Here is a 22,322-nt window from a genome sequence, read left to right as displayed (position 1 = left end):
CTGACACACCGCAGAACGGGGCACACGAGCTGTGACACAGGGACAATGCCTTTAGCTGAGCACTGTCCCCACAGCAATCCCGAGAACAGCCAGCGCCCTGCCCACCTCTCACCAGCTCCAGCCCCTCGGGAGCATCCTGGGGGATTTGGGAAGCCAGGTCGAGCAGGAGCGAGGTGAGCGCGGGCACGGCCCCCAGCGCCAGCAGCAGCGCGTTGTCTTCGTGCCTGCCAAGGGAGGGACAGTGCGGTGGCCTTGGAGCCTGGAGAGGGGAAACTGCCACATCCCCTCACCAAGCAACAGGGCCTGGAAATTCAGTGCTCTCCTGAACCACCACAGGGCTTATTTCATGTTGGAACAGTGGCTTCTTTTGCACTGGAATAGCAGATTTTTTCCCGAGATTATGAGAAAATTTAAAAGCCCATGAAAAACAGATTCACTGGAATTATCTGTGTGGGTCTGGGAACGACAGCCCTGACCCTTGAGTATCTGCTCATTCCCTGGCTCCAGTGGCAGGCAGGGATTGCTGGCACAGCCCAGATGGGTGGCCCTGGGCCAACCCCACAAGTGTGAGGATTCAGGGAGCTTGCCTTGGGAAGGGTGGGGGACAACTCCAGCCATGGAGAAGCAATTTGGGGGCATTTCAGAGGACTAGAAACAGCCGCCTCAGATTTATCACCCTTTACCACCCTGTAAAAGAGCTCAGTGATCCTGCAAACAGCACATGTGCTCAGACAGGAGAGCTGGGACACCCAGGCTGGCTGGGGAATTGTTTTCCCAAGGGAAAAAGGGAGGCAATCCAGATTGCCTTGCAGGACCATGAACCTTCATGCCTCTGTTTGGCTGCCCCCAGGGAACTCGAAACAAGGAGAAAACTGCATTTACCTACAAATGATGTAGTGGAGACACCAGGCAAACTCCACAGCTGCTCCCATGCCAGCCTTGAGGCCAGGGCAGACCAGCTGGAGCATGTGCTGGGGAAGAGCCGAGTCCAGGACCAGCCTGGGACAGAGAGCAGAGTTCATGGAGGCACGGGCTGGAGCACAGGCAGGACACCAACAGGGAGACCAAGCCCTGAGCAGGGAGCTGCTGTACCCATCCTGGGGGCCACAGGGTCCAAACACACACCTGGAAGGGACTCTGAGCCAAGGGCTGCAGCCTTGGGCTCTCCCTGTCCATGGCAGGGCCTGGGGACACTCGGGACACTCTGACTGGGGTCACATTTTTGGCACTGGGGGCCGTCAAGTTGATCCTTTTCTTTGCAAGAGGAACACAGCCAGAATTCCCTGTGAGCCTTCCCTGCTCCATGCTGGTCTTTACTGAAATACCAGAGCTGTCTGCTCAGATGAGGCCGAGGGAAAGGAGCCAAGCCCTGCTCCCTGATCTGCATCAAAACTTGCACAGCTCTGGTAGGACTGTGCCCTGAACTATTAATGTCACTGGGATGGGAAGGCCTCGTGTCCCCAGCACACAAATACCACTGGAGGCCCCGGGGCCCGTCCTGGTGCAGGGTTCAGAGGCTCAGACTCACGGGATGATCTCCGTGGGTGCTTCCTTGGCTTGGAGGAGCTGTGAGAGGACATAGCCCACACCTTCCAGCACTGCCTCGTGAGGGGACTGCAACCAAAGAGAACAGAGCTGATCCCTCCTGACAGAGCCAGGGCCCCAGGCTGCCAACCAAACCCAGCTGAGCGGCACAGCCCCACTGTGCTTGGAAAAGAGGGGGCACACGGGGGACCAGGAGGGACACAGGAACCTGTGGCCACACCTGAGCTGAGCTGTTCTCCCCACATTCACTGGGCTTAGCCCAAACGCAGCGAAAGTCCTGGTTTGAGCATGTGGACCTGCAAACCACAGCCCTGCTGGACCCAGGCCAGGCAGAGGGGACAGGGCACCCTGTGCTACAGCCTGTACCAGGCAGCCACTGGATGGGGGGGATTCAGCTGGAGAAGAGCACGAGGTGCTGAGCTGAGCCCTGAGCATGAGCACAGGGGAGCCCACGAGTGACCCTCAGGCTCGTGGGAACAGCTCCCTGCAGAGCTTCCCCACAGCTGGAAGTGGGGCTGGTGACTCAGGGCTGCCAGTCAGGAAAGTCTCTCCAGGGCACAGCAGAAATGTGGCTGAGCTGTTTCACCCACCTGGATGCAGGATGCCAGCACTGGAATAATGCCCTGAGGCAGCAGTTGCTTCCTCACAGCCTCACTTTCTACTACGAGGTTCCCCAGGGTGTACAAACACAGCTCCTGCAACAACACAGCAGAGCAGGGGGTGACCCTGTGGGCAGCCAGCACAGCCCCATGTCCCACACACTGCCCTGAGCACGGCAGGAGCTGGCCTTGGAGGGGCAAACACAGATGGATGCTGCTGGACTCTCCAGCCACCCCATTCCCAGCTCAATCAGCTTCAGTTCGTTCTTTTTCTATCTGGCTGAAGCTGGGATCTGATCACTCCCACTGTGGAGGTTTTCCAGGATGACATTTCCAGAGCCCCCTCTGGTTCTCCTGGAGCCTGCCTGTGTGCTGCACCCAGATGGGATCAGCAGTGGGGTAGCTGGAAAACACATGGCCATCCCAGAGCTCCTCCAGCTGTTTGCTCCTTCCCAGATGAAGATGCACAGCACGGAGCCACAGGCACTCTATCTACTCTTACCCTTTCTTTCTTTTTCTTCTATATTTTCTTAGGTGGCATCTTTGTACTTTTATATTCTGTCATTTCTAGAGATAACAACCAAAATGGTTACATACCTCCTCCTTTCTATTGCAAATTGCTCTAAAATAAACCTACCATATGTATATATATACATATATATGTACATAAACATATATATATATACATACATATATGTACATATACATATACATATATATATATATGTATATATATATATATGTGTATATATATATATATATATACACACACACATATATGTACATAAACTTGGGTCACTCAGTGCGGTTCCACTCCAATCCAACCCAAGGGATCTGTGATGAACAAGAACTCAGTTATCCCAGCTCAGGGCAGGTTGTAACACCTGGGCACTGGAAACAGTCATGTTCTGAGGGCAAGGCTGTGATGCCAAAAGATTTTTGCTTCCAGAGGGCCCCTCCTCAGCAGCTCCCACGTGAGCCATGAGTGACCAGAGGAGGTCAACACCAACCTCCCCAAAGGGTTCCCAAGGGTACACGATCTCACCGTGAGCTCCAGGCTGTGTCCTGACAGGTAGGTGAGCAGGTAGGAGGTGACAGGCAGGCACGCCTCGGCCACAGCAGGGACACTGGAGTGGGACAGCTCGTGCAGACAGCGGGCAGCCTCCAGCTGCAGGTCAGCCAGGCTGCTGGTGAAGAGCCCGGTGAGCGTCCGGATGCTGCCGTCCAGCCTGGGGACCCAAAGGCTGCTGTCACCTCCCAGCTCACCCATCCAAGCACAGGGACACGGGGTCCCTCGGGACACTCCCCTGGTAACAGGCACAGCAGGCCTGGGCTGACCTGACAAACTTCTGCTGAGTGTCCTCGTTCTGCAGAGCCCAGCGGAGGCGGCCGAGCGATCGCTTCCTGTCCTCGGAACCCCTCTGCACACCCCTGAGCAGCTCCAGAACCTGCCAGGGAATTCAGAGGTGGGTGAGCTTCCAGCACTGCCAGCATTAAGACTGCACCCCATTAATCCTCGAGGCAAAGGAGCCCAGGGCACAAAGGTGGGCACAAGGAGCCTTAACTGTGCCTGGCAGTGAACCAGAACCATTCCCAAACCCAGCCCTGCCCAGCCTCCTTCCCACGCTGGGTCTGGGGAAGACCCCCAGGACATGCACTGCTTTGGAGAACGTCAGGTTCTTCACCTCATCCTCTGAGAGTGGGTCTGGCACGACGTCGGCTCCATCCTGTGCCCCCTCCTCGGCGGCGCTGTCCTCCCGCAGCAGCCGCTTGCTGACCAGCTGCTCCTGCCGCCGGGCCCTCCTGAGAGCTGCAGGACAGCACCAGGCCACCAGTCACCACCTGCCCGGGCAGCACGGCACCAGGCCACCAGTCACCACCTGCCCGGGCAGCACGGCACCAGGCCACCAGTCACCACCTGCCCGGGCAGCGTGCCCCTCCAGCCTGCCCAAGAGCCTCACGCCTCCCTTAATCCCGGGAGGAACTGCCCATTCCTCCCCGTGCAAGCCTGGAAGGGATGCACGAGCAGGGGCTGCACTTGGAGCTGGGCTGAGGGTCGGGCACACAAAGTGAAGCCACGGCTGGATAAGGGGCAGGAACACGGGGCCAGCTGGAGGGACCTGAGGCTGGATTTCACACAGGATCAGAAAACCATTAAAGCTGGAAAAGACGTGCAGGATCACCAACTCCAGCCTTCAACTGAACACCACCACGGCCACTAAGCCATGCCCCAAGCGCCCCAGTCTACTTGTTTGGAAAACACCTGCAGGAACGGTGACTCCACCTGTTCCAACGCCTGACCACCCTTCTGATGAAGAAATTTTCCTTAATATCCAAGCTAACCCTGCCCAGCCCAGCCTGAGGCCGTTCCCTTTCCTCCTGTCCCTGTTCCCTGGAGCACAGCCCGACCCCCCGGCCGTCCCCCCTGTCAGGAGCTGTGCAGAGCCACAAGGTGCCCCCTGAGCCTCCTTTTCTCCAGGCTAAGACCTAGGCGAGACCTTGGGAAACCCAAACAGTGGTGGGGGCTGTGGACGAAGCGGGGAATTCACGGCAGAAACCCCAAGGGCTGAAATCGGAAGCTGTAAAACGCTTCCCGAGCGCATCCCGCGGGGCGCGACCGGGCGCGGCGGGGATGGGGAGGCAAGGGCTGAGCTGGGGGGTCCCTCCCACCCACGGGGGACCCCGCACACCCCCGGCTGTCCCCGATGTCCCCGGCCGGACCTGCCTCTCGCTCCCGCCGCCGCAGCCGCAGCTCCTCCGCGCTGCGCCCGCCGCGCCGGCCCCGCCGCCGGCCCCACATGGCGGAGCGGCAGCGGGAGGAGGAGGAGGAGGAGGAAAAGGCTGTCCTGGGGCGGTCCCGGGGCGGGGAAAACACGATCCCGGCCCCCCTTCGCAACCGGAGCGCCCGGGCCGCTCTGGGCATGGGCGGCTGCGGCTCCGCAGGGATGGGATGGGATGGGATGGGATGGGATGGGATGGGATGGGATGGGATGGGGTAGGGTAGGGTAGGGTGGGCGCTGGCTGTGCTGAGGGCAAAAAAAAGCCCCCAAAGGTGAAGGATCCGTGGGTTTCGGGCTGTAAACCCCCCCGGCTAGTTTGGGATTTAAGCCCGCAGGGATCCTACATGGACGCAGTAAAGGACGAGAAGCGCTCTTTCTCCGCGTGGTTCTGATGTCCTGTTTATTAGCTGGAAAGGGACATCCGCACCGTAGACCATCCAGGTGAAAAAAGAGGACGGATTCACATCCCAAGAGACATTTATACCCGCGGAATGGGAGGCGGGGACGGAGGGCCGCAGCCAAGGGGACACCAGTGAGGAGGGGCGAAGGGAGGGGCTGCAAGGGACAGATCACCTTAGGGACAAACCGTCTGAGGGGATGGGGAATCATTCATGTCTAAATACCTATATAGTGCATCACAACACAAAGTTTCACCAGAAATGCCGAACAAGGCGGCTCCGTGCCCCGGGACCTTCCACCGGGGTGATGGGGACCGAGGGGCAGAGCAGTTCGTGCTTCCCCAGCGAGGGGTTTGGGGAATCTGCAGCTGGAGGGCAGAAATTGAAGGTACCGGCCCCGCCAGAGCTGCCGGGCTCGTCAGAAGGGGCCGGGAGGAGAGCTCAGAGGGCAGCTGTGACTTTCCCAACATCACTCAGCAGCAGTTTCACGGAATTTCAGACCCTTTTGGATAGAAGAGACCTTAAAGCTCATCCAGTTCCAACCCCTCCACACGGGCAGCGACACCTTCCACTGTCCCAGCTTGCTCTAAGCCCTGTCCAGCTGGCCTTGGACACTTCCAGGGATCCAGGGACAGCCACAGCTGCTCTGGTCACCCTGTGCCAGGGCCTGCCCACCCTCACAGGCAGCAATCCCTTCCCAATACCCCATCTATCCCTGCCCTCTGGCAGTGGGAGCCATTCCCTGTGTCCTGTCACTCCAGGCTCCTGTCCCAGGTCGCTCTCCTGGAGCCCCTACAGGCCCTGGCCGGGGCTCTGAGCTCTCCCCTGAGCCTCCTCCAGCCTGAAGAGCCCCATCTCCCAGGCTGTCCCTGTGCCCAGCCCTTGGGGCATTTCTGTGGTCTCCTCTGGACTTGCTGCAGCTGCTCCGTGTCCTTCTTGTCCTGAGGAATTTCATGTAGCCCAAGGATGTAGAAGAGGAGTCATGGAATTGCTGAGCTCCTCTGCACAGGAGTTGCAGAGAGCAAGGGACCCCAGCCCAGCTGCTGGGCACCAACATGTAACGCCACACCACCAACAGCAAACTGAGAGTTGCACTGTCCAGCCCTGCAGTTTCATTGTTGGAACCCTGGATGCTGAGAATTTTAAACTTTCTCTGCTGAAAGGTGCAGACCCACAAGAGAGCACTGCATGTGACCTGGGGCTGTGGAGAAGGCTCCAAAATTGATTAATAGCCCTGGGATTACGGGTGTGTAGTTGGTTAGAAGTGTGATCTCACAGGGTGAAAACACTTAGATTTGGGGTTTTAGAATATGGTGATATATGGGAGCCAAGATGGGGAATTTTGAGTGTGGGTTAGTTGTCTATTTTGCACCTTCTTCTTCCTTCTTCATGAGTCTGGGTGGTTTTCTCTAATTGGATGAAGGATGTCTGCATTGTGGGTTTTGGGTGATCATAACTGGGTTAAAAGCATAAATAATGTAGATGTCAGCTGTTTACTGGGTAATCGGGCTTAAATAGCCTTGAACAGACACCATTTTAGCTCACTTTCCCAACTTGTGAGACAGAGCTCACAGCTCGTGAGTTTGTAATAGACAAGGATAATAAACATCAGAGCGAGACTTCAATGTCTCCTGAGTTTTATTCACCCTGACCGTGGAGCAAGAAAGAGCCTGAAATTCCAGCAATTCATTACTTTTCTGAAGCCCTTTCTGAATCCAACATAGGCAGAGAAATCTCTGGGAAAGAAAAAAATTCCTGACAGATGGTAGAATCACAGAACATTTTAGGCTGGAAAAGATCTCCAAGATCATCAAGTCCAACCTTAGATCACCACCTTGTCTCAGAGCACTCAGTGCCACATCCAGCATTTCTGGAGCACTTCTGGCTCCTTCTGGGCCAGCAGTGCCCTGTGCAGCTTCGGGTGCCCGGACAATGACAATGCCCAGGGGCATGGTGCAGATGCCAGGTGTGACAGTCCTGTACCTGCAGCATTGCCTGCGGGGTGCTCAGCGCCCGGGGCGCCCTGAAGCGCAGCAATACCGGAGCGTCTGGAAGGGCTGGTCCCGAAGGGGCATTTGGGGAACCTTGCCCGTTCCGCGGAAAGCCAGCGGCGCTGGCACTGCGGCCGCAGCCCTTCCCAGCCCGCAGCCGCAGGGAAGCGAAGCAGAAGTGGCTCTGTCCCGCTCAGGAAGTCACGCCGCGGGAGCGAGGGCTGTGCCCGGGGCCGGGCTCGAGGTGTCTGCCCAGCCCCGGCCCTGGGCACCCGGCCCGGGCAGCTGAACGCAGCTGGAGCGCGGCTGAACGCAGCTGGAGCACAGCTGGAGCGCGGCTGAACGCAGCTGGAGCACGGCTGAACGCAGCTGGAGCACAGCTGGAGCGCGGCTGAACGCAGCTGGAGCGCGGCTGAACGCAGCTGGAGCACAGCTGGAGCGCGGCTGAACGCAGCTGGAGCACGGCTGAACGCAGCTGGAGCGCGGCTGGAGCGCCGAGGGCTCCTCCGGCGGAGCCCGGGCAGCAGCGGGCGCCGGCCGGGGCTGAGCCGAGCGCCTGGAGCCTCTGGCAGCTCTGGGATTTGGCAGCAGCTGGAGGAAGGAGCGAGCGGGGAAGCGCTGGCGGTGAGCTGGCGGTGAGTCACTGCACGGAGCCGCCCTGCGCCGCTGCTCCGCGCTCAGGGGCGCTGCTGCAGGTGCGCGGCACCGCGGCGGCTCGCAGGGCGGCGCGGCCCCGGGGGGCACGGGCAGGTAGGGAGAGCTCCGATCTGGGTGGGCTTTGGGATGTGGCCGAGGAAAGCCGTGCCTGATCGGGGCTGCGGCCAGCGACAGAACCGCTCGGAGCGGGAGGCTGGGCTGGGGACCCCCGGAGACCCCCTTTGAGCTAAGTCAGCACGCGTTCAGGAGCCTTTAGTCTTTGCTCGCTGCTTCTTTTGCGAGCTGGTGATCGGAGATCAGACTGTGTCAGCCGACCAGCTCCTGGTGCCGACAGGGATGTGTTCACACCTTCAGGGGTCACTTTCTACCACCCCTCTGGGGGCTGGTGATGAATCAAATCGCTGGATGAGGAAGGAGACAACATGAAGCCGTCTGTTGCAATTTCCTGCCCCAGATTACACAGGAACCAACAGAGCTGGGGCTCTCTCGCTGGTCACACTGATACGTCTGGCTTCGCTGTCTGTAACTCCGCATTTGTAGTTTCTCCAGGCATTTCCTGCTCGCCCAGGAGTGGAGCCTGCAGCAAGGCAGCCCGGGCAGGACAGTGCAGAGCCTCGGCAGACCCTGCTGCGGGCAGGGTGGCTCAGGTGCAGCTCCCGGGCGTTTGGCTGCTGGCCCGAGCCATGGCTCAGTGGCCGGGTGGGTGCAGCAGGGACGAGGGCAGCGCCCTGTCCCCGAGGAGTGGCTCTGCAGGGCTCGACCTGCCCAAGCCATCCCTCCAGTCTGGGTCAGAGTGCTCCCCTCAGTGCCATTCACCGTTTCTCCTCCAGTTTTTAGGTTGCTCACCATGAGTGTGGCTGTGCTCCTGCTCCTGGGGCTGGGGCTGCCGGTGGCTGCAGAGGGCAGAAGGAACAGGTGTTTCTTCAACCGCACGCAGGAGTTCTGTGAGTGCTACAACCTGTCCGAGGAGACGGCCGCCAGCATCATCCAGTGCCTCCCAGCTACTGTGGTGGAGTTTTGGGGTGGAGATCTGGAGAAATACGCAGACTTCCCCATCAGGGACCTGGACGACTCCGTCATTGACACTCTGGGCTCCCTTCTCATCCAGAAAATAATCATTGGAAATGTCTTGGTGCCTGAGGTGCTCCTCGCCCGTGTGCTGAGGTTCTTCTCCTACACCCACGTGCGGGAGCTGGCCTTTGAGAGCTGCGTTTTCCAGGGCACAGGCGACTGGAGTGACATGGACGGGCAGAACTTGCCCATCCTGTCCCTGAGCTTCCACAACGTGACCTGTGCCCCGCTGACGGGCCACGAGCAGGCCTTCTCCAGCCTGAGCACGTGGCTGGGGACCCTGAAGGAGCTGGCTGTCACCGGCTCCCGCGTCACCAGCCTGCCCTGTGCCATCGGGAGGCTGTTCGCAGCCCTGCATTCCCTGAACCTGGCCCACAACAGCCTCGGGGACGGGAGCCTGGCCCCCGCCTTCTGCCAGGGAGCCTTCCCTCAGCTCCAGCAGCTGAGTCTGCGCCACAACAACCTGAGCTCCTACCACAGCGTGTGTGAGGGCGTGGGGCTGCTGCTGCGGCTCCGGCACCTGGATCTCAGCCACAACGAGCTCATGGCAGACCCATCCTCCTCCTGCCAGTGGCCATCATCCCTCCAGCACTTCAACCTGTCCAACACCGGCTTGGATGAAGTGCCAGCACCGCTGCCTCCCCGCCTCGAGGTGCTGGACATGAGCCACAACCACCTCCACGCTGTAGACATCTCCCTCAGCTCCATGAAGAAGCTCTTCCTGAATCAAAACCTGCTGCGGGCCGTCCCCTCCATCAGGAATTGCCCCATGCTGGACACCCTCCACCTGGACAACAATTCCATTTCAGAGCTGCCCAGGGATGAGGTGAAGCTCCTGGGGCGCCTGCAGGACGTGGCTGTGGCTGGCAACCCCTTCAGCTGCTCCTGCTCTGGGGCCGGGGGGCTGCAGGCGCTGGCGGCCACGGGGCACCTGGGGCAGGGCTGGCCCGGGGACTACAGGTGCCACTCCCCAGCGCAGTACCAGGGCTGGCAGGTGGCACAGGTGCCCGTGTCGGTGCTGCGCTGTGACCCTGCCGCCGTGGTGGCCCCGCTCTGCGTGGCCCAGGCCCTGCTGGGCGTGGCTGGGGCCGTGTGTCTGGCCAGGAGCAGGTCCTGCCACAGACCCTGAGGGCACCGGGACCCTTCCCAGCAGTGCTGCCCCGCGGGGCTCCCGGGCAGGCCCACAGCCCCCCGTTCTGCTGAGGGGCTCTTGCTGTCCCCAGAGGGGCTCCCCGGTGGGGCAGGGCTGGCCACAGGGTTTCCTGCTGTGCCTGCATCGTAGCAGAGAGCTCCTGAATAATGGGCAATAATGAGCATTGACTCCATGATTGCAGAAGGCTGATCAATCACTTCATTCTGTTATATTATACTCTACTAACCAGAAAAAAACCATCGCCCTTGCAGGCAGCCCCATACAGCTCTGACCTAATCAATCAATCCAAACCAATCACCAGTGGCCAATTAAGGAGTCATCCTTTGGTAAACAATCTGCATAACACATTCCACATGTGCACAACAACAGGCGCAGCGAGTGGAGATAAGAATTGTTTCTCGTTCTGTTCTCTGAGCTTGCTCACAGCTTCCCAGGGAAATCCTGAGCGAGCTGCGTCTCTCTGCTCAGAGGTTTGTGATTACCACATGCCTGTGCCCAGCCAGGCCCTGGGGCACCCCTCGCCTCCGTGCCATGCTCTGACCCTCAGCCACACCGTCCCACCGGGGATGTCCCTGTGGCCAGCTCCAGCTCCCCGAGCCCCGCTGTCCCTGCCATGCCACCTGCCCTGGGCAAGAGGAGCTCAGCTCCAGCAGATCCCGCTGGCAGCACTCAGATGTCCCCAGCCTTGCTGGGCTCTGCTGGTCCCTGCCAGAGCCCCTCCAGTCCAGGCATCCTTGGAGCCTCCATGGCTCCTGTGCTGATCCTCCCTCTCCTCAGCCGGGGCTCTGGCTGGGCCAGGGTGTCAGGTATGGCAGGATGCTGCTTGGCTGCTCTTTAAGAGAAAAGCCAAAACCCCATGAAAAAGAGGAAAATTCTAAATTAAACACCCTGCACACAAATGCTAATGAGCTGGAGCAGCTCCTTACACCTCGACCTGAGGCACTGACAGATGAGTCCAAGTGGGACCTTGAAAAAGTTCAAGTGATAAAAAGTTTTAAGTGATAAAAAGAAAATTAGTTTGTTCCAGATTACTCAGAGAATCTTTCATCTCTCTCATGGAGAGATTCTATGGAATCTCTCCATAGAAAATGGATTATGGGATGCAGGACTGGGGAATATTCAAAGGAAAGGGGTGGGTGGGGAAGGGACGAGCTTGGGAAAACGGGGCTGGGGGAGAATCATAGAATCACAGGGCAGTTTCAGTTGAAAGGTTCCTTAAAGCTCATCCCACCATCCCAGCTTGCTCCAAGCCCCATCCAGCCTGCCCTTGGACACTTCCAGGGGTCCAGGGGCAGCCATAGCTGCTCTGGGCACCCTGTGCCAGGACCTGCCCACCCTCCCAGGGAGAAATTCCCTCCCAATACCCAGTCTATTGGCTCTGGCAGTGTCAAGCCATTCCCCCCTGTCCTGTCACTCTGTGTCCTGGTGAGAAGAAGGGGCTGGTGGCAGGCAGTGCTCCCCTGGCCAAGCCCTGCTCTTCCTCCCCAGGGCCTGTCCTGCCTCTGCATTAAAGGCTGAGCCTGGGTGTTCCCTGTGTCCCTCCCTGGGTCTGTTTGGGCTCAGGCACACATGACCTGCAGGCAAACACAGCCTGGGCTGGCTGCGGGTGGGGGAAGGCCCAAGGCTGGAGCTGGGCAGCTGCTGAACAGGGTGTGGGGTCCAGGCGTGGCTCGGGAGGGACTCGGGGTGTGCTCATGTGCAGGGTGTGCCCTGCCCGGGTGGAGGGGCTCTGGGGCTGTGCCCCCAGCCCGAGGGAGGATGGGCAGTGCCCTGGGCTGTGGGAGGGGGGCTGGTGGCTCAGGGTGTTGGTGAGGGCTCTGCTGGTGCTAGCCAAGGTGCACAACAGGGTGCCCCTGCCCCTTGGCAGTCCTGGCCTGGCTGGACATGGAACAGGGAGCAGCAGCTGCTGCTGATGGATGAGGAAGGAGAAATCAATCCCTGTCTGCTGAATCCTAGGCTTTGCTATGCCTTGGGAGCACGCACACGGGTCCATCTGCCTGGTCAGGGCCAGGCCCTGCCACAGGGCAGGAAGGGGGTGTGTGACCCTTCCCACCAGTGCTGCCCCACAGGGGCTCCCTGGGAAGGCTCACGGGACCCCCAAGTGCTCCTGGAGTCCCCAGTCTGGGCTCCCCTGTGGAGCAGGGCTTTCCCCCAGCTTTATCCCACTGTGGCTTTGCCCAGCCAAGGGCTGGGGAACCCCTCAAAGCCCCGTGCCCTGCTCTGTCCCAGAGCTCTACCCTGCCAAGGGGTTTTCCTTCTGGCCTCCCGCAACTCCCCAAGCCCCAGCACGCCCCCATTGTCCCTGCCACGTGAGCTCCCTGCTCCTGATGGAGCCCCCGGTGCCGCTCCATCTGTGTCCAGCCGGCATCAGGCTCACACCTGAGGCACAGGTGAGGGAGTTTTGGTCTCGCTCTGCACAGGGAACAGGCAGGCAGAAGGACTCGTGTGCGTCTGCTCCTCCTGGTCCTGCCCACAGCAGGGCAGGGGCTGCCCTGGGCCCTCTCTCCTGGTGCCCACCCTCTGCACCTCCACAGGCAGTGGGGATCCTCAGCACCGGCCTCTCCTTCTCTGCTCTCTCGCTGTGGCCGATCCCCAGTGATTCTGTGGTTTGTGGTCACTTGTGACACCCTGTGTGGCAGCCCAAGGTCCCTCATCTCCCAGCCATGGCTGAGATGTCCCTCTTGGAGCTGGGAGCACCCCAGTGGTGTGAGTGGCCCGGTACCAGCTGCCACCTGTGGCCCACTGATTCCTTGGCCAGCAGGGCTCGGCCCCTGGAGCAGGGTGCCCCTGGAGCAGGGTGCCCCTGGAGCAGGGTGCCTCCAGGCTGCCTCTGGCTCTGCCCACAGCCATCAATAATGCAGGAGAACCGGATCCCCCAGGTAACCCCATCCCTGCCCCGGCCAAACAGCAGCTCAGGGGCGCTGCAGCCGCACTGCCCATGGACCAGGTGAGTGCTGTGCTGGGGGACGGCCCAGCTTGGCTTGCAGGGGTCTGTCAGGGGCTGCCCAGCTCCCTGGGGTCTCCTCCAGCTGCTGCTGCTGCTGCTGAATGTGTGTCTCCTTCCCCTCTACGCCTGCAGGCTGAGCAGGGTGTCAGCGTGCAAGCAGCCCTGGGACTCCACCAGGCAGCAGGTAGAGCTCAGGGCACCCCAGAGCCCTCCCCTGAACACCGGGAACAAGGGGACAGGCTGGCAGCCACAGCTGTGGTGGCACTGGGACCAAGCTGGTGGGGGCAGTGCTGACGGGGACGGCGTGTCCTCCCTGTCCTGGTGGCTCTGAGTTGTACCAGGAGGGCTCAGGAATGAGGTGAAGCCCTGGGATGTGGCTCCAGGCTGCAGGGGGGCAGGACAGGGCTGGGAGGGGGGTGTGACCCCCCACACCATCCCACACTTGGTGTTTGCAGGGCCAGGAGAAAGCTGGGTGGATGGCAGCAAGGACCCCCTACAGCTCCTCCTGGCTGGGAAGGAGCCTCAGGTGAGAGATGCAGGGCAGGGACAGCCAGGGCACGAGCATCCCTGGGAAACCAGGAGGGAGCAGGGCTCTGTGCCACCCCCTGCCACACCTGGGACACACACCTGGTGGGAGCTGAGCTCTTGAGCTGACCCCACCCTACCCCCCCTATGGGCCCCTCCCGTGTAGGGACTCCTGGGGCTTCCCAGAGAGCAGGGGAAGGGAGGGAAGGGGATCTCTCCTCACCCCTGCCCATGCCAGGCCCTCTGTGCCACCCCTGCCACCTCCTCCCAGCGTGCCCAGTCCCTCCTTTGCCCTGCCCTGGTCATGCTGGGATAGGGGACGGCTGAACATTTTCCCCCTCCTTGCACCAGGAGAGCTCCCTGACAGTCGATGGGGTTTTTCACTTGGAGGCAGGACAGGTACCCAGAGACCCAGGTCCTTCCCTGTACCCCAATCCCAAGGCTGGGGAGCCACATGGGCCAGGGCTCTCTGCACCATGCTGGCCGTGCCATGGCTGTGCCATGCTGTGCCATGCTGTACCATGCTGGCTGTGCCATGGCTGTGCCATGCTAGCTGTGCCATGCTGTGCCATGCTGTGCCATGCTGGCTGTGCCATGCTGGCTGTGCCATGGCTGTGTCATGCTAGCTGTGCCGTGCTGTGTCATGCTGTGCCATGGCTGTGCCATGCTGGCTGTGCCGTGCTGTGCCATGCTAGCTGTGCCGTGCTGTGTCATGCTGGCTGTGCCATGCTGGCTGTGCCATGCTGGCTGTGCCATGGCTGTGCCATGGCTGTGCCATGCTGGCTGTGCCATGCTGGCTGTGCCATGGCTGTGCCATGCTGGCTGTGCCATGCTGGCTGTGCCATGCTGTGCCATGCTGTGCCATGCTGTGCCCTGCTGTGGCTGCCATGGCTGTGCCATGCTGTGCCCTGCTGGCTGTGCCATGCTGTGCCATGCTGGCTGTGCCATGCTGGCTGTGCCATGCTGTGCCATGCTGGCTGTGCCATGCTGTGCCATGCTGTACCATGCTGTGGCTGCCATGGCTGTGCCATGCTGTGCCATGCTGGCTGTGCCATGCTGGCTGTGCCATGCTGTGCCATGCTGGCTGTGCCATGCTGTGCCCTGCTGTGCCATGGCTGTGCCATGCTGTGGCTGCCATGGCTGTGCCACGCTGGCTGTGCCATGCTGTGCCCTGCTGTGCCATGCTGTGCCCTGCTGTGGCTGCCATGGCTGTGCCATGCTGTGCCCTGCTGGATATGTCTCTCCTGCCAGGAGAAGGTCCTGGAGTTGGCAAGGCCCCAGCTGGCCCTGGTTCCCCTTGGCTACAGCGTGTCCCTGCTGCTGTGGGACCCCCATGGCCCTGGGACACAGCTGCCCTTCCAGAGCGTCATCTGGCAGGTGAGGGCACAGGGGACAGCTGGCAGGGAGAGGGGACAGCACGACTGTGCAGTGCTGGGCTCCTGGGTCACCCAGCAGCCCCCGATCCCACCGGGATGGGGCTGAGATCCAGCCATGGGTCTGGGAACCCACAGCTCCCAGCGTGTCCACAGGTGATCGACACCGTCTTCCAAGAGCTGGAGGCCTTGGGGGATGACACACAGAGCCTGCAGATGGTCAGCCTGGTCCAGGTAGGGCAGGAGCAGGGCAGGATGTCCTGGGATGAGGGTCCCATTCCCTTTCTGCTGCTGCCCAGACCCTGCTGTGCCATGAGCACATCTTGCCCTGTGCTGCCATGCAGTCCCCTCATCCAGAGGGTGACCAGGGACTGGGGAACTTTGGATCCCAGGCGTTCTCACCTCTTTCCAGGACTCCCCAGATGTGGGAAGCCTTAGCTGCCCACAGAGCACCTCCTGTGCTCTGCAGCAGCATGGTGGGATCGGGATCACCCTCCAACCCCTCCCTGCTCCCATCACAGCTGGGCTTTCCGTGCCAGTCACTGCTCCCTGGGGCACGAAGGTCCCTCCAGTGTGGCCTTGACTGGCACAGGAGTGATGCCAGCTCTTGCCACAGGGCTGGGTCCTGCCCTTTGGCTCTGGGATGCTGCCAGGGGTCTGATAAGCTCCACACAGAGCTTGGGCATTCCCAGGGCTCTGCCCTTCCCTGGTGCCAGGGCTGGAAAAGCTGGCAGTTACCCAAAAATGAGCCCTTCTCAACCCTCACCTGTGCATGGCCACAAGCAGTCCGGGCCCCTGGTGAGCGTGGGATGCCAGCAGTCCCTTTTCCTGCCCCCTGCCTAATGCAGCCCCCTCGTTCCAGGTCAGCACCCAGGACAAAGCCTGGGACCTGCTCCATCCCGATGGCCGAGCCCTGCAGGTGATGGATGTGGCACCCCTGGGCCTGTAGGTACCTGATGCCCCATGGCTGAGCAGGCCCTCCTGGGGGCTGGTGCCCCACCATCAGGAGTGGGCTGGGCAGGGAGCATGGTGCCCAGCCACAGCATGGCCAGGGGTGCTCCTCAGCCAGTCCAGGGCGTGGGTGTGACCCTCCTCCCTTGGTCTTGTCTCCCTCTGCTTCCAGGGTGGTGGAGGAGGCAACAGAAGTGGCCGTGCCCGATGCCCAGGCTGCCATCAGCGCCTATGCCAGGGGGCTGGGTGCCATCCCAGCGTTGTTCCAGGGCTGTGCTCAGCAGCCCCTCACAGACGAGTGCTCAGCTGGGCAGGGGTGAGGGGTTTGGCCCAGATCCCAGGCTGGGAAGGGTTGGGCCATGGGGCGCTGGGGCTGGCTCTGCTGCAGCCCCACTCCCACACCGGCCTCTCCCCAGGGCCGGCAGCCTCTTCACTCTCACCGTGGAGCGAGAGCTGGAGGGTGGCAGGCGCCAGCGCTCGGCCCTCAGGATCCTGGTGTCCCCGGGGGCCAGCAGGCCCTGCCCCAGGCTGTACGTGCAGGGCTGAACTGTGTCCCCCCTCCTGCACTCCCTGTGCCTGCTGGGGGTCAGGGAATTCCATTCCTGGAGGTGAAGGAGAAGGGACACCCCAGTGGGAGCCCTGGCTGGGAGCCAAGGGGGTGTCACTGCTCCTTGGGGACATGGGCCTGGGGAGATGTGGGGCCAAGCCATCCTTGGGTCCCTGTGGGGCGGGTTCAGCCTGCCTGGCCTGGTAAGAGCCAGATCTCCCCGGCGGTGTCTCTCCCCACGTGCAGGGAGTGCAGGGAACCTGGAGCTGTCTGCCTGCCCTGGATCGTGGAGCGGCTGCTGGAGGGGAACAGCCTGACCTTCCTGCTGCTGTGTGTGTCACTGCCAGGTAGCCCCTGGGACTGGGACACACTCTGGGTGTCCCCTCCCTGAGGATTCCCCCCATCCTGCCCCACACCTGGCACTGGGTCCCTGGCTGCTGCCCGGGGACACCTGCAGTCACTGGAAGCTGGACACAGCTCCACTCATCTCCATTGCACCCCCTGTGCTCGGGGCCCCCCAGGGCCCCTGCCCAGGGCTCGCTGTTCTCCCAGACACCTCCAGAGAGGAGATCCTGGGAGCTCTGGGACTGGCTGAGAGGGTGAAGGGGCTGGCCAAGACCATCTCTGCCACACTCTGGGACCCTGAGGAGGAGATCGTGACACGCCGGAGGGAGATGCGAGGGCTGCGGATGGAGCTGCTGGCTGGGTCCGGCCGCCCTGAGCAGAGGAGAGCTGTGGCCCAGCTGAAGAGAGCCCTGAGGGAGCTGCAGGTGGGGAATGCCCCTGGATCCGTGGGACTGGGATGGCACCCGTTCCCTGGGCTGGGTAAGGTGCAGGCGCTTGACCCATCCTGGTGTCAAGGCCTTGTCCAGCACTGAGGGCAGGGCTAGCGCTGCCCCAGGGGTGAGATGTGTCCCTGGAGCCACGCCAGGCCTGGAGGCCTGAGACACCCAAACAAGGGCCTCCAGTTCCCCTTTTCCAGGTGCTGAAGAGTCAAAGGTGGGAGAAAAAGCAGGCAGTGGCCAAGGTGCTTGGGACAAGTGAGACGCAACAGCCTAATGCTGAGGTGGGCAGAGATCAGGCCAGGGCCCCTCACCCAGGGACAGTCTGGTGCAAGAAAAGCCCTGAATCCCAGCTGTGTCCCTGGAACATCTCCTTCTCTGGCAGGACCAGGTCCCTGCAGGGAATACAGCTCCAGGCCAGCAGCCTGGGACCCAGACACCCCCGAGCAGGGCCAGCCTGGAGCCAGCAGAGCTGGAGCGTGGGGCCAGGCACGCATCCCGCAACTGGCTGGAGGATATGTGGGCCCAGAGCATGGCTTTGCATGGTGGGAAAGGCCTCACTCTCCATCTGAACGCCCTTCTTCAGCCCCCCATGTCACACTCATCGTCCTCCCCTGTCCCCACACCGCAGGACGGGGTGACAGCAGAAGCCAGGGAGGGGCTAGCCAAGCTCTGGCCAGCGCAGTGCAGGGGCTGCTGGAGGAGCCATCCCAGAGCAAAGCGTCACAGCCACGGCCCGCGTGTGACAGCGTGAGTGGGAGCCCGCAGGGTCCCTGCACGGGGCCAGCTCTGCTGCCAGCACAGGCTCCCGGTGGCACCCGAGCCCGCTCTGCCCTCCTGCAGGCACGGAGCCGGTGCCAGCCGTGCCCATCCCCGGAGGTGCAGCGCGCCCTGGCCAGGGCACAGCGGCAGCGGCTGCGGACTCAGCACTGCCGGCAGCTCCAGCGAGAGCTCGGGGCCAGCGCTGCGCCAGCCCAGCAGCACAGCGGGGAGGTGAGCACGGGCAGAGCCCGGCACTGCGAGCTCCTGCCTCTCCTCCCCTGGCACCGCTCTCCCTAGCACAGCCCAGGGGAGCAGGGACACCCCGGAGCTGCCCTGACCGTGTCCCTGTCCCCCGCAGTGGGACGCAGGGCGCTGGCAGCGGGAGGTGACCGCGCTGGGCCTGAGCCTGGAGGCAGCGCTGCGGGAGCGGGAGGCGGCCGAGTGGGACCTGGAGGCCGTGCTGCACAATCACCACCAGGAGATGCAGGGCTGCAGACGGCACCTGCTGCAGGTGGGCAGGCAGGGCTGGGACACCCCTTCCGGCTGTGCCAGGGCTGTGCCAGGGCTGTGCCAGAGCGGCCCGGCCATCCGCAGGTGCTGCGGGACCAGCAGCGCCTGGCGGAGGAGCAGCGGGCGGCCCTGGAGCGCCGGCACCGGGCGCTGCTGCAGGAGGCGCTCCGGGACGCTGCGGAGCTCGCCGAGCACAGCCAGCGCCTGCGGGACACCCGACGGGCAGGCACGGCCCACGCCACCACGCAGACTCCCTGAGCCGCGCCCAGGGCCTGGGGACAGCCGGCCTGGCAGGACCGGCTCCCTGCACCGAGCCACCAGCGCTGCCAGGAGACTGGGCAGCCCCAGCCACAGGAGTTATCCCAGGCCTCCGGCTGCCGCTCCCGAGGGAAAGCCGGCTCTGTGCTGGGAACCTGCCTGTGGGAGCACAGGCTCAGCCTGGTGGGAGGGCTGCCAGCCCCCGGCTGCAGCCACACGGAATAAAGTGGGTGCCCCGCAGCCATGAGTGGTGTCAGACTCAGACACACCCTGGCCCCCAAACCTGTCCCAGGGGCACAGCCACCAACCCTCAGGGTGGGCAGACACAGGACAGACACACGGATGCTGTTGAACCGCAGCTTTAATAACCTGGGTGGCCTCTGTCTGCTAGAAACTTGGTACAAATTTGGGGGGGCACCCCCCTTTTGGGGAGCAGGTGAAAGTTTCCACATGCCCCTTTTGGGGGGATGGAAAGTTTCCACATGCCCCTTTTGGGGGGATGGAAAGTTCCCACATGCCCCTTTTGGGGAGCAGGTGAAAGTTCCCACATGCCCCAGGCCCTGGCTGCTCCACAGAGACACCGTGCCCAGGAAGGGGAAATGGGGCCTGAGGACAGCAGGGCTCCAGGCAGGGCTAGGCTGGAAAACCATGGAGGTGGGAGAGGCCCAGGGAAGCAGCACGAGGAATGGCAGGGATGAAGCAGCATCCATGGGAGCTGAAACAGCACCAGTCCCATGCTGGGCTGGCAGGAGGTACAGCAGGGCCAATACTGCCAGGGCACTCCCAGGCCACTGTGGTGTGGGGAAGCAGCTTGAGGACAAGGGACACAGAGTCCCAGAATCATTTATGTGGGAAAAGACCTCTGGGATCATGGAGTCAAACCTGTAACCCAACATCACCCTGTCAACTAGACCATGGCATTAAGTGCCCTGTCCTGTCCCTAAACATCTCCAGCGATGGTGACTGCACCACCTTGCTGGGCAGCCCCTTCCAATGTCTGATCACCCCTTCTGTGGAGAAATCACTCCTAAGGTGCAACCTGAACCTCCCCTGGCACATCTTGAGACTATGAGACATGCATAAGGGCTTCAGGACCCTCCTAAGGCTGGGCATGCCTGATCCCATGGGAACCCCACGGCACAGAGCCTGGCTGGACCGGAGCAGGGTGCAGTTTCCCGGTGGAAGCAGGGACAGGGTGCTCTCCCCCTCAGCACTGCTCCCCAGGCAATCCTTGGAGCTGTGCAGGCTTCCCCCAGGAACGATTCCAGCCCTGAGGAAGGGCTGGGGCTGCCCAGACATGTGGGAGGAAGGCAGCGACTACGTGACTCCGTAGTACAGATGCACAGCCAGGCCAATGCACGCCACGGCCACGAAGAAGAGGAGGGTGAGCTGCAGGTTGAAGAGGGCAACAGAGAGGAGAGCATTGACCAGGATGGAGCAGGAGATGACGAAGAGCCTGGTGATGTTGCTGCTGTGCTTCATCACCACGGACATGATGAGGCCATTCAGAGCCTGGCTGAGCACAACCAGCAGCACCCACGGGGAGAAGCCCTCCAGGAACCCGCCCTCCGTGCCGCTCCACACGGAGCCCATCAGGTTGAAAAGCACCCCAAAAAAGTACAGGAAGATGTTCTGGAGGCTGAGGGGCAGCGCCTGGCTTTTCAGGATGGCTTCGGTGTAGACAGCAGAGAGGCCGGAGATGAGGCAGTACACGGAGAGCAGCAGCAGCCCCACGGGGGTGACGTGCAGGCGCGTCCCTCGGGGGTCCCCGCGTCCCCGCAGCCCCCCGCAGCTGTAGGCGACGCCGGCGGCCAGCAGCAGCAGCAGGGCCAGCCAGCGGCGCGCGCCCAGGCGCCGGCGCAGCAGCAGGCTGTAGAGCAGCGCCGTGCTGACGATCTTCAGGTTACTGAGCACCTGGAAGGTGCTGGGGTCCATGAAGAGCTGCATGTGCACCACCAGGTTGTTGTTGGCAGCGTAGAGCAGGGCAGAGAGGGCGAAGGGCGCGGCGTGGCGCCAGGACGGCGCCGCCGGCAGCGGCTCCCGCGCCCCCGGCAGCAGGAACAGCAGCGACAGCGCCAGCTTGGTCAGCTCCACCAGGACCACCACGGATGCGGAACTGAAGGGGATGGCCCCGTCCACCTTGCAGAGGGTCAGGAGGGGGGCGTGGGAGCCGTAGATGGCCACAGAGAGCAGCAGCATCAGTGCCCACAGCCCCCTGTGGAGCAGCCTGTTGGCAGAGCCAGCAGCGTTCCCAAACATCCCCATTCCGGGTGAGAGCCAGCACGAGTGAGCTGCTGCCAGTGCAGAGAGGCCGCACAGACTCTCACCCTGCAACACGGAAGAGACCAAATACCAAGAATTTAATGAGCCTGATTCAAGCAGGACGTTCCCCGCGACATTTGTGATGCAGCAGGAGAGCAGGGTGTTGTCTCTGGTTAGGGGAACTACAAGCCTTCCTGAGAAGCCACACAAAGCACATTGCCAAGGCACACCGTGGGCTGGGTGGCAGGGCACGCAGGTGAGCGGGCACAGCAGCCCCTCAGTCCACAGGGAAAGGTAAGGGGAAAAGGCAGCTGGCAGCCCCTCAGTGCTCTCAAGCTGCTGCGAGTTAGTGCAGTGATCACTGCTGCCAAGATGCCCAACAAACACCCGTCACCAGCCCCACGACGTGTGGCAGTGCTGTGGTGCAAAACCCTTTTCCAGGGAAAAGAAGGGTGCAGGTTATGTGCCTCCCAGAGCTCTAGGGGTGCTCTGTGCCTGCTACCTAAGGAGCACCGTTCCTGCAGTCCCTGCTGCCTCCGGGCTCCTCCTCGCTAGTCCCGACCTTTTTTCAGTGAATTCATATAGTCCCGAACCGTCTTCTCAACGTTAGGCACAGCATAGTTCTGGGCAGCATAAATCCCGGTGCAGGTGCCGGCCACGAAGCCCAGGACGGCGGAGAAGCGGAGCTTGGCTACCAGGTATCCCGCCAGGAAGCCTTTGAGTAAGGGCGATGCCAGCAGCGATCCGTCCTGAGGGGAGAGCACAGTGAGACACGGCCGGGCGGCATCGGGCAGGGGGAGACACAGGACACGCCCCGGGGGTGAGCTGTGGATTGTTTTTACCCTGGGATTTGTTTTTCCTCCCACCAGTCGCTCTCAGAGGGCGCGGCGGGCCCGCCCTGAGCCCGCACGTTACCTGCCCCACGCCGGCCTGCACCTCGTCCTCCACCCTGCGCTGCAGGCTCTCCAGCTGCCCCTTCAGGAAGGCGAGGTCCTTCAGCTTAGGCAGCGAGTCCTGCGGGAGACACGGAGGTGATTCCCGCCCCCCCGTGCCGCGGGAGGAGCCGCGCGGCCCCCCCTTACCCCGGCGGCGCCTCGGCCCCGGCCCGGCCCGCTCACCTTATCGTCCGCCATCTTGCCGCCCCCGCCGCCCGCCGCCGATTGGCTGGCGGGGAGGCACGTGACACCTCCGCCGCCAGGCCGCCTCTGATT

At 62.0% G+C, this 22,322-nt stretch overlaps 5 protein-coding genes across 7 annotated transcripts in view; 1 reads left to right on the top strand and 4 right to left on the bottom strand.

Moving 5' to 3' along the window:
* The window catches only part of LOC119706665 (transmembrane and coiled-coil domain-containing protein 6-like), a 9,515-nt gene extending 4,571 nt beyond the window's left edge, over nt 1-4,944 (bottom strand). The window contains exons 1-9 of the mRNA XM_038150581.1: nt 4,866-4,944; nt 3,830-3,954; nt 3,483-3,592; nt 3,190-3,373; nt 2,136-2,240; nt 1,529-1,614; nt 883-999; nt 113-224; nt 6-29 (exon numbers count right to left, since the gene is read on the bottom strand). Coding sequence (XP_038006509.1) covers nt 6-29; nt 113-224; nt 883-999; nt 1,529-1,614; nt 2,136-2,240; nt 3,190-3,373; nt 3,483-3,592; nt 3,830-3,954; nt 4,866-4,944 — 942 coding nt within the window. The remainder of the gene's footprint in view (nt 1-5; nt 30-112; nt 225-882; nt 1,000-1,528; nt 1,615-2,135; nt 2,241-3,189; nt 3,374-3,482; nt 3,593-3,829; nt 3,955-4,865) is intronic.
* Nucleotides 4,945-7,415: 2,471 nt separating this feature from the next.
* Nucleotides 7,416-11,274, top strand: CD14 (CD14 molecule). 3 transcript variants are annotated; one of them, XM_038150126.1, is made up of 2 exons: nt 7,416-7,948; nt 8,808-11,274. In XM_038150126.1, exon 2 carries the CDS (start codon nt 8,818-8,820, stop codon nt 10,168-10,170), a length of 1,353 nt encoding a protein of 450 aa, XP_038006054.1. In that variant the 5' UTR covers nt 7,416-7,948; nt 8,808-8,817; the 3' UTR covers nt 10,171-11,274. The 3 variants fall into 3 exon arrangements, with proteins under 3 accessions (XP_038006054.1, XP_038006052.1, XP_038006053.1); XM_038150124.1 differs by having other exon boundaries at nt 7,417-7,948; nt 8,801-11,274; XM_038150125.1 differs by lacking the exon at nt 7,416-7,948 and adding an exon at nt 7,949-8,063 and having other exon boundaries at nt 8,801-11,274.
* Nucleotides 11,275-18,549: 7,275 nt separating this feature from the next.
* LOC119706664 lies at nt 18,550-19,777 on the bottom strand. The gene is made up of 3 exons (XM_038150580.1): nt 19,338-19,777; nt 18,736-19,271; nt 18,550-18,583 (listed from the first exon to the last, which is right to left on the bottom strand). Exons 1-3 carry the CDS (start codon nt 19,743-19,745, stop codon nt 18,550-18,552), a joined length of 978 nt encoding a protein of 325 aa, XP_038006508.1. The 5' UTR covers nt 19,746-19,777.
* SLC35A4 (solute carrier family 35 member A4) lies at nt 19,199-21,738 on the bottom strand. The gene is made up of 2 exons (XM_038150566.1): nt 21,614-21,738; nt 19,199-21,177 (listed from the first exon to the last, which is right to left on the bottom strand). Exon 2 carries the CDS (start codon nt 21,112-21,114, stop codon nt 20,167-20,169), a length of 948 nt encoding a protein of 315 aa, XP_038006494.1. The 5' UTR covers nt 21,115-21,177; nt 21,614-21,738; the 3' UTR covers nt 19,199-20,166.
* On the bottom strand, nt 21,189-22,289 carry LOC119706650 (SLC35A4 upstream open reading frame protein-like). Its single transcript, XM_038150567.1, has 3 exons — nt 22,230-22,289; nt 22,027-22,125; nt 21,189-21,860 (listed from the first exon to the last, which is right to left on the bottom strand). Exons 1-3 carry the CDS (start codon nt 22,242-22,244, stop codon nt 21,663-21,665), a joined length of 312 nt encoding a protein of 103 aa, XP_038006495.1. The 5' UTR covers nt 22,245-22,289; the 3' UTR covers nt 21,189-21,662.
* Between the last annotated feature and the right edge of the window lie 33 nt (nt 22,290-22,322).

This window comes from Motacilla alba, chromosome 13 (assembly GCF_015832195.1).
Source record: "Motacilla alba alba isolate MOTALB_02 chromosome 13, Motacilla_alba_V1.0_pri, whole genome shotgun sequence".
NCBI lineage: Eukaryota > Metazoa > Chordata > Aves > Passeriformes > Motacillidae > Motacilla > Motacilla alba.
The sequence above is the reverse complement of the archived record's forward strand: the minus strand, read 5'-3'. Positions and strand labels throughout refer to the sequence as shown.

Excerpts from the sequence above, each read along its gene's own strand:
- SLC35A4 (XM_038150566.1), bottom strand. The coding sequence starts at position 21,114 with ATGGGGATGTTTGGGAACGCTGCTGGCTCTGCCAACAGGCTGCTCCAC.
- LOC119706650 (XM_038150567.1), bottom strand. Across the intron at positions 21,861-22,026 it reads TGCAGGCCGGCGTGGGGCAG|GACGGATCGCTGCTGGCATC; the intron begins GTAACGTGCGGG and ends CTCTCCCCTCAG.
- CD14 (XM_038150126.1), top strand. The coding sequence starts at position 8,818 with ATGAGTGTGGCTGTGCTCCTGCTCCTGGGGCTGGGGCTGCCGGTGGCT.
- LOC119706664 (XM_038150580.1), bottom strand. The coding sequence starts at position 19,745 with ATGTTGGGTTACAGGTTTGACTCCATGATCCCAGAGGTCTTTTCCCAC. Across the intron at positions 19,272-19,337 it reads ACTTTCCATCCCCCCAAAAG|GGGGGTGCCCCCCCAAATTT; the intron begins GGGCATGTGGAA and ends GCTCCCCAAAAG. Across the intron at positions 18,584-18,735 it reads GCCTCCTGCAGCAGCGCCCG|GTGCCGTCTGCAGCCCTGCA; the intron begins GTGCCGGCGCTC and ends CACCTGCAGCAG.